Here is a 16,044-nt window from a genome sequence, read left to right on the forward strand (position 1 = left end):
CTGACAAAAAACACGCGATTGACTAAAATAGTTAATAAGAGTCTGGAGGTATTACGTTTATTAAGGTAAGAGAAATTAAATATGTATATAAGTAGAAACAAGACCATTCATAGTTCGTGATCAGCAAATCAGGCTATATTTATTTAAGTCAGTAATTCGTCTAAAGTTGAATTTTTTGTATGTACTCATAAATTTTGTTAGGTATCATACTCGTAATAACCGCATTTTACTAAGTTTCATACAATTTTAAGATGCAATTTATGGTGTTATTCATAAACACGTTACAAGCCCCAATTAGATAGGTATTTTATCGTTCGTCTTGATCTGTTATTTTGACTTGTGTACATATTTATTTATAAAAAAGGTATAAAACTTAAATTAACCAGTTGAGGCTTGAAAAGTTTTATAAATAAGGTGGTTATGGTGTTCATGAACCTTTGTGACCAAATTTTTTTTCTGCTTTTCTAATTCATAAAAGGCACTGACCTGTTTGACGATCAGCCGCGCGACCCTCGGGCTAGCAAATGTCACAAAGCCATAACACTTGGACACTCCAGCTCTGTCGTATATGACCCTCGCAGCTGTCACAGTCGCGAACCCAGAAAAAAACTTCCACAAGTCCTCATCTGTCGTCGTCAAGGAGAACCCTCCTACGAATATCCTGTTGTGGATAACTGTCCCGAATTTAGGAGCGTCAGATGGAGGCAAGCTGTCATCCGTGTCATCCTCAGGCGAATTCAATAACGCTTTCAACTTCTCATGTGGATCAACGCTCTTTCTACTGTTCGCTGCACTTTCCTCGACCATATGAGCACAACTCGCGGATTCACTCCTAATGTATCTCTTAACTTCCATCTTTAAAGCATGATCCCTTGTTTACTATATGCTAACGCTAGCGAGGACTACTGTGGGACAGAAAACAACTGAGCGCGTATCGATTTTACATATATTTTTTTAGATATAGGTATAAACCGTGCGTTGCGCGGTAGGCGTACGGTTCAGCTGATTCCGTGGAGTGATGGTACCGCTTGAGATAAGCATGTGGAGTCAGATTTTAGAGATACGCGTTATAAATAGTGTTTGAGCTATTGTACGGCGCTATTTTTACGAGAAGCAAGAACTGGGTCAATGGTAGACATCTAGCGGCGGGATGCGGAAACTAAGTGACTTTCGTTTGGCTTATTCACTGTAGGTGGCGCTTATTTTTGAAACTTCGCAAAAAGTTTTTATACTTTTAGAAGTCATCAAAAAAAGGAGTAGGTAACTTCATAATGGTAACTTAATTATATTAAAGGGGGCAGGACATTGCATAGAATAACTTTTAATCAAATGGGAGATTAACTTTTAGGTAAAGATTTCGGGTGGGGTTTACCGAGTTTAGAAAAGTTTTCAGTTTATCGGGTTTGAATCGGAAATTGGAAAAGTTCGAAGCATGTGAAGGTTTAACTTCCTATGTGCAAAGTATGTTTTAATGCACCTTAAGAAAGTGTTTATGTGAAGTTATGTGTGTTTGTATGTGAGTATGTATGCATGAATTAATTATGTGCGTGTGAATACATGCGGAATAAAAGTGTGAAAGAGAGAAAACAGAAGAGAAGAAGAGTAGCCGTGCATATTATTCATCTTTAGTTTTGGGATCAGACGCAAGAGAATATTGACGTCTATAATATAGTCATTTCAAAATCTCCGAGTCATTATATCTCCAAGAAAATAGTAGTGGAGTTCGATATAAGTAAGAATATAAGCATGTTCAAGTACAGTGTGAATTTCAAACATAGGAATTGACTATGTTTGAAATAATATAAAAATATCACAACATAAACGATGTTATTTATTTTTCAATTTCAGTAGTTGTTGCTCAGTTCATTAGTAGGTATATATAGCACCACTTGCACTTTGCAATATCTATAGAGTTACACCAGGAAAAGACTGCAGCGATTTTGATAGCCCACGCAGGGCAAGTGTTATTTATACGTCATTATTTCATAGAAGTTTGACGTTTAAAATAACACTTGCACTGCGTGGGCTATCAAAATCGATGCAATATTTTCACGGTCTGACTTTACTATAAGCTGGTCAATTTGAAAAATGTAGGCGCGAAGGGATATCGTCTCATAGAAAATTTGAATTTCCATCTATAAAACCCGGATTTTCTGTACATTTTTTATAAAATATCTATATATCGAGAAAGATTTTATCAAGTACAACATTGCAATAATAAAACGCAGTTGCAAAATCTTGCAAAATGTCAAGTTGACAGTTGACATTAGGTTAGAGTTGCCACACGTATAATGAACTCCCTTGGCAACGGGTAATTAAACAAAATACCGTGTTGCTCAAAAACAGATTGAACCAAATAAACCAGGTATTGGCTCTATTGCTAAACTTATAAATAGCTAAAGGCTGATAAACTGACAATGTTTTTCAGACTGACATGGCAACGTATTCAACTATTTGCTATGACAAGGTTCTAAAATGGAATAAATAATATTCAAAATATGTATAAACCTATGTGAACCTCTTTACAGTTAGACCAGAATACGTCACAAAATGTAGTCTAGTAGCCTGCAGGCGCTTTTATACTATTGTGGAATGTAAGACCCCATTCGCACGACAGCTTTTTCAACGCGCGTTAAAAAAGCGTTTGAATGACACAAATGGATAACCATGTATGTATTCACACGACAGCCGGTGACGCTTTTTATCAAGCGTTGTTGAATATTCGACTTTAAGCCTTGGTCATTAAATCGAATTTAGAGTGCAGACAGATTCAAGCGCATTTTTAACGCGCGTTGAAATAGCTGTCGTGCGAATGGGGGCTAACGCTTAATCATGACCGATATCATCAACGATAGTATAAATAATAGTAAACTGCGTATTTGGACCAGGCCAAAGAGAAAACCAACGTAGTAACTTATCAGGAGCTCAAAACAGTGGCAGAGAGAAGAACGGAATGGCAACTTAAGAATAATGATCATGATGACGATGAGTATAAAACAAAGGCTTTTTAACAACAATTTTTTTTTAATAAGTACTTATATTTTTTTATGCAAAGAGCTCACATAATTCTGAGTAGAAATACCTACTCATATAAAAAAATCTAATTCAAATGCAATACTTAGGGGTACAACTTTAAATAGAAAGGCTTACGTTTTTATGTGACACTGACACAACTAGACAAACGCTCTCTGTGATAAATGATTATTATAAGTTTAAATAAAATCCCATAACAGGGAAACAACAGTTTAGCACTGGCAACATTGACATTATTTACTTCGTTACTTATGTGTGCGATGCGCTCGTTCGTTTTCTCTTTTATTAATTTATTTCTTTTAAAGTCCTGTGTTTATTTCCGTTTCTAAAGCTTGTGTAACAATGCAATGAGAAAGTTCTGTATTCCCTGACAATATCGTGCTCAGTGCAAGTTTTTGCGAACTTTCGCGTGTGTTTTGTTGTTTCGCTGATTCGCTCCAATTTTTTATCAAAATACTCACCAATGAAGATACTCTGACTGGCATTGAGTAAGTATTTCGTTGTAAATTAATTACTTCATGACCTGAATAGTTAACCATGTGTCTGTAACGCGAATTTATCGAGTTGTAGCCGTGTAAAATGCGTAAATTATGGGTACCCCCGAGTTTCACATTTATATTGTGTCGGGCGATTATGTTGTTATAGGTATCCGGTATGTTTGTATGTTACGTCAGGATCATAAATAAGCTAGAACAGGTTTTGCATTGAATGCATGTGGAATCTAAGTTTAGTAAGAGGACTACTTTTCCAATTCGAACAATAATTATGTTTATTTTGGCAAGAAGAAGTGCTGTTTCTATCTGCAGAACCTGAATGTTTCTAGAATGATTTCTATTTAACAGAGTTAGGTAACAAAGAAACATAAATACTTTTTTAATCTACCCCCATTTGGTGTAGTTGGAATAACTATGAATAATTTTATATTAAACACAAATAAATATAAATTTAATCTAGAGAATTAAACATGTATAAAAAATGAACATTGTGAAACGCTGCCCACATTCTATTTTGAAATTCAAATTGTACAAGTTTTGAAACTGGTGGCTCCATGAGATCTACCTACGTACTACGTACTACCTAAGGTCAACCTTGTATTAAGCTTAGAAAATTTTTATGTGAATAATGCTTAGTTTGTTGTCATTTTTACACTGAACTCGGAATCATTTTAAGCGCCATTGCCATAGACGCTATTGGTTAAGTTTTTTATGCAACTTCGCATTTTGTAATTTTCCAAACTCTGGTTTGACATAAAAAAATCTATTTACTTAATCAAAGAAACTGGTCTCAAATTTTCACGAGACTCGGTTAAGAATTGCGATTTGTAGAGGAGAACATCCGGACATACCGAAAGCAAAATGACCAAGTTGAAACGGAGACCTTTGCTAACTGTCAATGAGTGTGTAACTTTGATTGTGTAACGGCAATTACATTTGTGTGAGTCTTAATGCTCAACAAACTCTTTGGAGAGTCAATAAGAATTGATTTTGTTTGATCGTCTGTAGATGAGTCATCATTAGTAAATATTATTTTGTGCATTACTACACAGCTGTATCGAATATGTATGTTAAATACAAAATTTACTATTCTTTTCTATATGACAATCTTCATTGCAAAGTGTACTAACCGTTCATCATTCGGACTTTGTTGGTGTTGCAGGTTATTGTCCTGGTGGCGTTCCCACACTATTCTTCTTGAATCTTCTTGTTTTCCCGCAGAACAGAAGGACATCTTTGAGTTTGACGTCCTTTAGTTCACTTTCTTTAAGTATGTCTTTACCGAATGTATTATATCGCGGTGCCGCATACATAAAACGACTCCATTAACAATGGTAACTTTATAGGTAGATATTTTTAGTTTTAGTTATTTTAATTGTAGTTAGTTTTAGTTTTATATTCCTGTTTATGTCTTTTAGTAATTTATATTAATAAATGAACTTACGATGGTAACTTTCATTATGGAATAAATTTTGAGATGCAAATATCTTTATAGACTAAAACCCGTGGTTTTGTTGACCTTGTACCAAGTTGGTACTACCAACATTACAAAACTAAATTACGCGTCATTACAGGGAGTTCCCTTTTTAATCTCTAATGACTTGACACATAAGTCATTATTAGGAAATCGTTAAATAAAATGAGGTCGATATTTTTATGCATAATGAAACTGGTAAAATTGTGCATCAGTAATCGGGTCAAATTTAGAATCAAAATCAGAATGCTATATTTGTAGAATGCTTTAATTAACTTCCAAAATTTGACCCACACTGGCCACACTAATATATTTAAGTACATACTAACAGGGCATGTATTAATATACTTAATGTAATTTAATAATAATTATGATTTATTGTAGTATGTGTACATAGTTAAAGGGGTAGATAATATGTACATAGGTAGGGTAGAAAAGAGGTTTCAATCAATGTGTGGAAGGGCGGCACCGTCGTCGAACCCAAGCCACCTGGCAGTGGACTTAAAAGCCGTGGCGTGCGCCTCGGATGCACATGCTAGTGGCGCGTATAACGGCGGTACTGATCCTGCATCTTAGCCAGCCCAGTATAAATAAATAAAATAAATAAATAAATATTTGGGGACAATCTTACATAAATCGACCTAGCTCCAAACTAAGCAAAGCTTGTACTATGGGTACTAGGTGATGATATACAATACATATATAGATAAATACATACTTATATACATAGAAAATCAGGAACAAATATCTGTGTTCATCACGCAATAAATGCCCTTACCGGGATTCGAATCTAGGACCATCGGCTTCATAGGCAGGGTCACTACCCACTAGGCCAGACCGGTCGTCAGTATGATATACAAACTGATATACTTGCATACATTGTTACTTATTTGTTACACTAGCTAGTCGCGCAGCTCGACTCGGTGGCAGTGTGTGAATGGCCTTAATATCTTAACAATTGTTTTCGAGCAGGTCAGTCACTAAACAAACAAATAACAATTCTGGTACTTCGTCACAGTTTTGATAAGTATTTTGTGGTCTGAAATGTCTGAATGAGTTAAATGACTTTAACCAATTAAGTTATTAACTTTAACCAAGATAAGTCAATTTTAATAGACCGTCAATCTGTATAGGTACAGTCGACGTTAAAGATATGTTTACATTTTTCTCCTTATTACAAAGGTGCAAAAGTGTAAACATTTCTTTAACGTCGACTGTACAGTCACCTGCAACGGGGAGGCTCGCGGGCCGTAAGTGAGAGGTTCACGGGCCGCATGCGGCCCGCGGGCTGCTGGTGCTGGTTGCCGACCGCTGGTTTAACACATTGCAGTAAGGTACTAAATAATGAATAGCAATAATTACTATTCTGCCGACAGACTATATCAAAGTCTATACGTCATAGTCATATTCTAGAAATTAATGATGATATTAAAGTTTAGACACGTTAAAATAATAAAGGCGTTATTCATAACGTCTGCCAAGTCTAATAAGGCCTTGATAATCATCTGTCCTTGTCCGCCATTTTTAATTCGTGTTTGTTAAAAAGAGAAAACTTTACAGAGTTTTGCCAAGTTTTCTGAACAATAGAGAGTTTCATATGAGAAGTATTAGAAAAAAATAAATTATTTGAAGAAAACGACCTAACCGCTGTGGTCCGTTGGCCGAATGGCACAGGCACCTGCAGCGATAGCAGAGGACGCTGGTTCGATTCCAGCCTGGGGCACTGGAGGCCTTGGTCACTTTTTACAAACTTTTATTTAGTTTCACCTGACCGTTGTCTGTCGGCCTGTAATCAAATCTTGCAAGTTAAATTTGATCCACTTCCAGGTTTCCGATTGAGTTGAAATTATGCATGCATGTTTAAATCGGATGACAATGCAATATTATGGTACCATCGAGCTGATCTGATGATGGAGACCAGAAGTGGCCATATGAACTCTGTGATAAAACAACGAAACTTAATTGTGTACGGGGTTCTTAGAATTGTCTCGATGAGTATTAGTTGCCTGTGGAATAAGTTTTTGGCAAAAATTTCATTTTTGGTACAAGCTTTTATCGCTGACTGTACTTTTCTTACGATATACCTACAACTAATACTCATCGAGACAATTCTAAAAACCCCTAACACAATTAGGTTGCGTTGTTTCATCACAGAGTTCCTATGGCCACCTCCTGTCTCCATCATCAGATCAGTTCGCCAGTACCATATTATTGTATTGTCATCAGAACTACATACAGCTGCCAATTTTCATGACGCTACGATCCTTGGAAGATGCTTAAATTAGTTATCTTAGATTCCATTACATAGTTAGTTACATACAGGTCGAGAGTTCACGGCCACCTCCTGTCTCCATCATCAGATCAGTTCGACAGTACCATCTTGTTGTATTGTCATCAGAACTACATACAGCTGCCAATTTTCATGACGCTACGATCCTTGGAAGATGGTTAAATTAGTTACCTTAGATTCCATTACATAGTTAGTTACATACAGGTCGACCTAATAAAAGCTTGTTAAAAAAAAGTACGGTCGGCGATAAAAGCTTGTACCAAAAATGAAATTTTTGCCAAAAACTTATTCTTAGTACTTATATGACATTTATTTCAGTTTATAAGGGAGAGTTTGTTATCTGCAAGAGTGAATGGAGGGCATGAAGACCTTGTGATAATTAAAAAGGCCTTTATCATTAGGGTACTTTCAGAAGATAGTGGTTTTATAATATAAACAATAACAGTCACTTATTTGTTATATTAAGTTCATATTCTTTATCTTAACATATTTAGTAAACTGGCTTTAGCTTACTAAGGCTTATCAGCCTTATAATGCCTATTATCATAGGTGTTTACGTCATTTGAGGGAGGTAACCCGATAAACCAAGTTTATTCGTCACTTAAATATCTCATTCTCAGAGCAAGTGTATAAGTTAGTATAAATTAAATACTATTGAGTCTATATGTCGCTTAACTTCAAACTCGGGTAAATCCATTCGACCCTCAGCAAATAGCTACCATATTACCTTTTCTTAATACCAAAGTCGGATCATCTGACAGATGGATTTACCCGAGTTTGAAGTTAAGTGACTCCTCTTGAAGATTTTTCAGGATCCCATCAAACCTTGGCATACAATGGTGACCTATAAGCTCTTATACAAAAAGCATTTTTTCGAATTAGATCACCTTTTTTTTTAGAAATCGGGGAGCAAAAATCAAAGGATTGGTCTCACAGAGGGGCTCATCGCCAAATGGTCGTAGCTTAACGCAAAGAATTCATTCTCTAAAATTTGTCATTTAAATGATTGACTTTTTTTTCATCCATTTTTGTGGATTGGATCCTTTTTCCTATATTACGTCCATTAATAACTTCGGATGGGAGCTGCCTTAACCCCTTACCGCATAACAATTATTTGTTCAAATTTGTACTTTAATAGCTGTCAATAGAGTTGAATATCATATCCGATTCGTATGCGGTAATGGTTTAACACGTCTACATTACAATTCATCTATGCCGTTAAGTTGATCGCGTCGTTACGTTATCATGTTTACACTCGCCAAGGTAGTTGTTCCTTAGGTTATCGCCTGTATGCATACTATGCATATAGGGGCTGCCAGACATTTCTTTAAACAAAGGAAGAGCTTAGGATGGGAGCTGCTTTAACACATCTATATTACAATTCATCTGCCGTTAGTTGATCGCGTAGTTAACGTTATCTTGTTTACACTCGCCAAGGTAGTTGATCCTTAGGTTATCACCTGTCTGTATGCATAAAGGGGCTGCCAGACATTTCTTGACAAAGGAAGAGCTTAGGATGGGAGCTGCGTTAACACATCTATATTACAATTCATCTGCCGTTAGTTGATCGCGTAGTTAACGTTATCTTGTTTACACTCGCCAAGGTAGTTGTTCCTTAGGTTATCGCCTGTATCCTGTATGCATAAACGGTCTGCAGACATTTTTTTTAACGAAGGAAGTAAATACTTAGGATGGGAGCTGCCTTAACTCATCTACATTACAATTCATCTGCCGTTAGTTGATCGCGTCGTTACGTTATCTTGTTTACACTCGCCAAGGTAGTTGTTCCTTAGGTTATCGCCTGTATGCATGCATAAAGGGGCTGCCAGACATTTCTTTAAACAAAGGAAGAGCTTAGGATGGGAGCTGCGTTAACGCATCTATATTACAATTCATCTGGCGTTAGTTGATCGAGTCGTTAACGTTATCTTGTTTACACTCGCCAAGGTAGTTGTTCCTTAGGTTATCGCCTGTATCCTGTATGTATAAACGGTCTGCAGACATTTTTTTTAACGAAGCAAGTAAGTACTTGGGATGGGAGCTGCCTTAACTCATCTACATTACAATTCATCTGCCGTTAGTTGATCGCGTCGTTACGTTATCATGTTTACACTCGCCAAGGTAGTTGTTCCTTAGGTTATCGCCTGTATGCATATGGGGGCTGCCAAACATTTCATTAGTATGAATGCCGAGAGAAGACAATGGCTACACACTTTCCGTGAAAAAATCCCGTAAGTTTGCCCTAAAAATCTCCTCCCTCTAAAAACGAAACGTATGGAATTTTCGCAACTCAAAGGAAAATTATGATTATTAATTGACCCAAATTGAGATTTCCTATTTATTCTACCCAAAATGAGGAGCTCTTCAAACTTACCAAACTTTTATTATTTAAAATCACGCGAAAAAAATAATACTACCTATATAAAAATCAGTTGGCCCAGTTATTTATTTACGAGTAAAAATCAACTCGAGCTAAAACTGCATAACTTATTAACACATCTTTCTGTGTTGATATAATGTCTTTATGTTTAACTTCTATCGAATAGATATTTGATTAATTTAATATTATGAATGGAAAGTTCCCCCAAAGGATTCCAGCTCAGAAATAGGATGTCCAGTTATCGTCCGGTGAAAGGTCGCCCATCAACGTTTGACTTATGGACGAATCTGTCTGATCAGAGATAGTCCTTATCTCGGTGTCATAAGGGTTACTTATGTTCAGTTAATTGTTGATGAAAATTATACTCGAGCGCAAGTTATAGTTAAATCAAAGCGAATACGTAATGTTCTCTTTGTCAAACTTACCTTAGGCGGGTAGGTGTGACAGAGCGCACATTACGTATTCGGTTGCAGCGAGTGTTTGATTTTATTATAGTCGAGTTGTAAGAGCCAGACTACATGAGATCCGAAAACGATTTCCTCAAATAGCGACTTTATTATTATACCAATAAGATTCAAATTAAAACGACAGGTGGTCGGTCATCTTGGACAATCCCCTTAGAACGGAGCATAGAAGGTAGCATCCTATAGAAGTGGTGTGCGCGTGCCTCCGTGAGGGACAAAACATATATACGCAATGCGTCAATATTAAAAACACGTTTTAACATGCCTGACAATATACCAAAAACAATCTACGTAATTCGGTCGGGTTCCCAGCAAACATTTTTGGTCGATATTCCGAAAAAGGCACCTATTTTAGGTCGCACAATTTAGGAGACCAAAATGAGGCACGTCGAATCGACGTCGTGGGCACGTCGAGTCGACATAAATGGGGAAAAAACGCACGTGCCGGCGACGTATTTATTGACGGTAAATTAGTGATTACAACCATTAGGTCAACACTAGGTCATGTTTCCGACGTGGATTCGACGTCGCCACGACGTGCCGCGTAGTGAAAATGTACTAATTTGGTATTCTTTACCACCTTTAGACGTGATGGCGACATATTTTTATCCATATAATTACTCTGCGAGGCAATATTTAGATGAGACGCGATGAAGAGAAAAAGAGACACAAACATTACGCTTATATATTCTTTTCACTCAGAAACAAAATGTCTAACAAGAAAACAACTTTAAGTTGTGCAATGATAATGGCGGCCACTAAGTCATGTAAAATAATTTAGGCCGATTATGCTGATGAAGAACGATGAAATCTAGTGCACAGAAAATTTTTTCGTGCAGTATGTTAGGTTTACATACAAAACTATCGATGGGCTTTTGAAATATTTAAGTTTTCAACATTTTATAAAATCAAAATGCATATATTTGCTTGTAATTGAGTGTTGTAATTGAATATTTGTGTGTGAGTGTATTGACTTGATCAAAAATATTGTTTTATTTTGAATATTAGCACAATGAAGTACCGTGCGATGGCACCATTCAAGATATAACAACTTAAATTATGCAATTTCATATTTAGCATCTCGTTATAATGAAAGAAAATGGCGGCACAACCTTATGGTATTGATAGTACTTTACAAGTGATTTTAACTATATGGTCGCAATTTGGTATCTATTTTAAGTAACATTTACCTAAAATTAGTAGCTAAATCGACATAAAATCGACGACCTAAAGGTCTCCGTATAAGAAATAATTACGTCGCAAATACACCTAAAATGTCTTATTAGTACATTTGACCTATTGGTCAGACTTTGCAGTTAATTTTACCTAATATTTAGACTTATTTTCAACCATTAAGTCCCTGACTTCATGGTCCCCGTATAAGAAATAATTACGTCGCATATACACCTAAAATGCCTTATTAGTACATTTGACCTATTGGTCAGGGTTCGAAGTTAATATTACCTAATATTTCGACAGATTTTCAACCATTAAGTCCCTGACTTCATGGTCTCCGTATAAGAAATAATTACGTCGCATATACACCTAAAAGGCCTTATTAGTATATTTGACCTATTGGTCAGGGTACGAAGTTAATTATACCTAGTAATACGACTTATCTTCAACCATTAAGTCCGTGACTTCATAGTCCCCGTATAAGTAATAATTACGTCGCAAATACACCTAAAATACCTTATTAGTAGATTTGACCTATTGGTCAGGGTTTAAGGTTAATTTTACCTAATGTTTTGCCTTATTTTCAACCCCTAAGTCCCTGACTTCATGGTGTATTTATGAAGTGAAATTTACGTTTTATCATCCCTATATTTTGACTTGGAAGTAAAAGTGTACAATACGTAAAATAATTGGTGACTTAGGACGTCATTTTCACTTAAATTGGTAAAATCTTCTTCGAGCCTAGGAAAAAATACTTAAAATGTTTGCTGGGTTATTTGTTGGCCACCATAAACCATACTAAATTTAAGGTGGGGAACAAACAAAAACCGGCCAAGTGCGAGTCGGACTCGATAATGCAAAAAAAAACGAAAAAAAAAGCAAAAAAAAAAACGGTCACCCATCCAAGTACTGACCACTCCCGACGTTGCTTAACTTTGGTCAAAAATCACGTTTGTTGTATGGGAGCCCCATTTAAATCTTTATTTTATTTTGTTTTTAGTATTTGTTGTTATAGCGGCAACAGAAATACATCATCTGTGAAAATTTCAACTGTCTAGCTATCACGGTTCGTGAGATACAGCCTGGTGACAGACGGACAGACGGACGGACGGACGGACAGCGAAGTCTTAGTAATAGGGTCCCGTTTTACCCTTTGGGTACGGAACCCTAAAAAGTGAGACTGTGACAAGGACAAGCAATAGTACCGCTTTCTCTGCGACTCCTACTGAAAGTTCTATAAGTGCATCTCGTTCGGTCATTTGGCCCCTTCCCCGTTTCCTCTCTATATTATTGTACCTCTATGGAGCGGAGTAAGTATATTGGTTTCGACAAGTGATTTGAATATTGTTTGTACATTGCTGATTTATTGACGTTGCTACTGATTTGTATTAATGTATTGTTGATTCAATGAACTAGTCGATGTGATGTAGGTAAATGCGTGATGTCATAGCATTTGGATAGGTATTCATCAGCTGTTACATTTAAAAAACACTTGTGAGTAGAAATAAATATTTTTTTTGGGAAAATCTATATAAAAGGTAATAACCTACCTATCGTAAAACCAACCCATCTATGGTCCAAAGGTTCAATATGTAGGTAAGGTAATTATTAATTAAGTATCTTCTCGGTTTTGTTTGAATTTTTTCTTCCGTTTCGTTTATGAAAATGTTTGCCTTAGAATTGCTATATTCGGTGTCGTCTTGGGTCGTCCCATTCGTTTTTTAGGGTTCCGTAGCCAAATGGCAAAAAACGGAACCCTTATAGATTCGTCATGTCCGTCTGTCTGTCTGTCTGTCTGTCCGTCCGTATGTCACAGCCACTTTTTTCCGAAACTATAAGCACTATACTGTTGAAACTTGGTAAGTAGATGTATTCTGTGAACCGCATTAAGATTTTCATACAAAAATAGAAAAAAAACAATAACTTTTTAGGGTTCCCCATACATAGAACTGAAACTCAAATTTTTTTTTTCATCAAACCCATACGTGTGGGGTATCTATGGATAGGTCTTCAAAAATTATATTGAGGTTTATAATATCATTTTCATCTAAACATTATAGTTTGCGCGAGAGACACTTCCAAAGTTGTAAAATGTGTATCCCCCCCCCCCTGTAACTTCTAAAATAAGAGAATGATAAAACTAAAAAAAATATATGATGTACATATGCAAACTTCTACCCAAAATTGGTTTGAACAAGATTTGGTAAGTAGTTTTTTTTAATACGTCATAAACCGTAAACCGCAATTTTATTATGTTACTTGCTGTTACGGAACTCTTCATGGGTGAGTCCGACTCGCACTTGGCCGCTTTTGTCAAGTAAATTAGTCCTATTCTGCTTTTGTCACCCATTCTACACTACATACGTCACAATCGTCGGTGGCTTTCAATGTAGAATGAGTGACGAAAGTAAAATAGGACTAATTTAAGAACTTGACGAAAAACGAATGGGACGACCCAAGACGATACCCTATATTCAAATATCAGTCACACCTGAATGAAGATATTTGAGTTATGGATCGTAGTTGGGACCTTTTGGGCTATAGTTGAACACGGGTAAGGTTTTACGGTACTTACCTACATAACATTTTTGGGGAAATCTATGGTAGGTATTGATTTTGTTTATGAACTTATAAAACAATGTAACCAATTACGTTTTTTTGGTAGATTTTAAGTATGATGAGGATAAAATCAAATCAAAATCAAAATATACTTTATTCATGTAGGCCTAGCAACAAGCTCTTATGAATCGTAATTAATCTTAATCTAATTATCAGAGCAATTTATTGATGTTAATATTATACCATAATAAAATTGGATTATTATACATGTCAAATTTAACACTAAGAATTTCACAAAAGGATCGTCAAACATTAAAAAAAAATTGTATAAAAAAATACTAGTCTAGAATTTCTAGAATAAAATCTAAATGTCAAAAAAAGCATAAGTAACAAACAAGTAGATAGTATTACATCGGAATATCAATTTCCTCATCAATAATCAAATATACCTAATAAATAAATAATCATTTCGAATAACAATTAATCCCACGTTGTATTATCATTCATGTAGTCCTGTGTGGTATAATAAGCTTTAGAAATAAGTTTACGCTTTACATAATTCTTAAATTTATTAATAGATAATTCAGTAATATGGTTTGGAAGTTTATTATAAAATCTTACACAATTACCCATGAATGATTTTTTAATTTTATGGAGCCGAGTGAAGGGCACTGCGAACTTATGTTTATTTCTAGTATTAATATTATGGATTTCACAATTTTTCCTAAAATTTACAATATTTTTATGTACATACAGAATATTCTCATAAATGTATTGACAGTGCACTGTCATTATGTCAATTTCCTTAAATTTATCTCTAAGTGAGTCCCTATGATTCATTTTGTATATTGCTCGAATAGCCCTCTTCTGCAGAACAAAAATGGTATTTATCTCTGAAGCACCGCCCCACAGTAAAATACCATATGCCATAATGCTATGGAAGTAACTAAAATATACTAATCGAGCTGTTTTCACATCAGTTAACTGACGGATTTTGCTCACTGCAAAAGCTGCAGAGCTCAGTCTATTCGAAAGAGTAGCAATATGGGGACCCCACTGGAGTTTAGAATCTAAAGTTATACCAAGAAAAACTGTACTATCAACTAATTCCAATTCCTCATCCTTCACAATGACACTTGCTTGCACATGCCTTACGTTACTACTAGTGACAAACTTAATACATTTAGTTTTTTCTCATTTAACATTAAATTATTAACATTGAACCAATTTACTACTTTTGAAATAGCATTGTTTACATCATTGTAAGCTTGTTGCTGTCGTTTGACTTTGAAAATAAGTGAGGTGTCGTCTGCAAACAATACTATATCATGGTGGGTCTTAACAAGGAATGGCAAGTCATTTATGTAGATAAGGAACAGGAAAGGCCCCAATATTGACCCATGTGGTACACCCATAGAGACCAATGACCCCGGTGATCGCTGTCCATTCACATCGACCCTTTGTATTCTACCATTTAAGTAGGACTTAAGTAAATTCAGTGCCGATCCTCTAACGCCGTAATAATGAAGTTTCCTGATTAATGTTTCATGACAAACACAGTCGAAGGCCTTAGATAAATCACAGAAGACACCTAAAGCATCTCGTGACTCCTCCCAGGCATCGAAAATATGCTTAATTAGCTCAACACCAGCATCGGTTGTTGAGCGACCCCGTGTAAAACCAAACTGCTAATTATGCATTAAATTATTAACGTTAAAATGTCGTACTAATTGAGAAAGAACTAATTTTTCAAAAATCTTGCTAAATCATCCCAGTATTAGAAAGGAATGGGTACAATTGGAGACAGAGTCAGCGAGCGGCAAGTATGGGTACATTACGGCGAGCACAAACGGTCGACAGAGCACCTGTCTTCTTGCCTTTCATTAAGGGGGTAACGGATAGAATTGGACGCCTATTACGCCGGAGGTTTAGCATTAGGACAATCTTCCGTCCCCATACCAAGGTCAGACAGATGCTGCGCTCTCCAAAGGACAAGGACCCGCTGGGGAACCCGGGGGTATACGAGATACCTTGTGACTGTGGTAGGGCGTATGTGGGTGAGACTGGAAGGAATGTCTCCACGAGGTTGTCGGAACACATACGCAGCGTAAAGAACATGGATACCAGGAATTCAGCGGTGGCAGAGCACGCGTACGATACAGGCGCGTCCCATT

At 36.2% G+C, this 16,044-nt stretch overlaps 2 protein-coding genes across 2 annotated transcripts in view; one reads left to right on the forward strand and one right to left on the reverse strand.

The window, feature by feature from the left end:
* The window catches only part of LOC134675556 (protein boule), a 51,414-nt gene extending 50,163 nt beyond the window's left edge, over positions 1-1,251 (reverse strand). Inside the window, exon 1 of the mRNA XM_063533834.1 lies at positions 487-1,251. Within this exon, the coding sequence (XP_063389904.1) occupies positions 487-855 (369 nt within the window). The 5' untranslated portion in view covers positions 856-1,251. The remainder of the gene's footprint in view (positions 1-486) is intronic.
* A 2,024-nt stretch (positions 1,252-3,275) lies between these two features.
* LOC134675651 (dual serine/threonine and tyrosine protein kinase-like) overlaps positions 3,276-16,044 on the forward strand; it is a 52,782-nt gene continuing 40,013 nt past the window's right edge. Inside the window, exon 1 of the mRNA XM_063533981.1 lies at positions 3,276-3,521. The gene's annotated coding sequence lies outside the window, so the exon portion shown is untranslated. The remainder of the gene's footprint in view (positions 3,522-16,044) is intronic.

Source organism: Cydia fagiglandana, chromosome 22 (genome assembly GCF_963556715.1).
Source record: "Cydia fagiglandana chromosome 22, ilCydFagi1.1, whole genome shotgun sequence".
Lineage (NCBI taxonomy): Eukaryota > Metazoa > Arthropoda > Insecta > Lepidoptera > Tortricidae > Cydia > Cydia fagiglandana.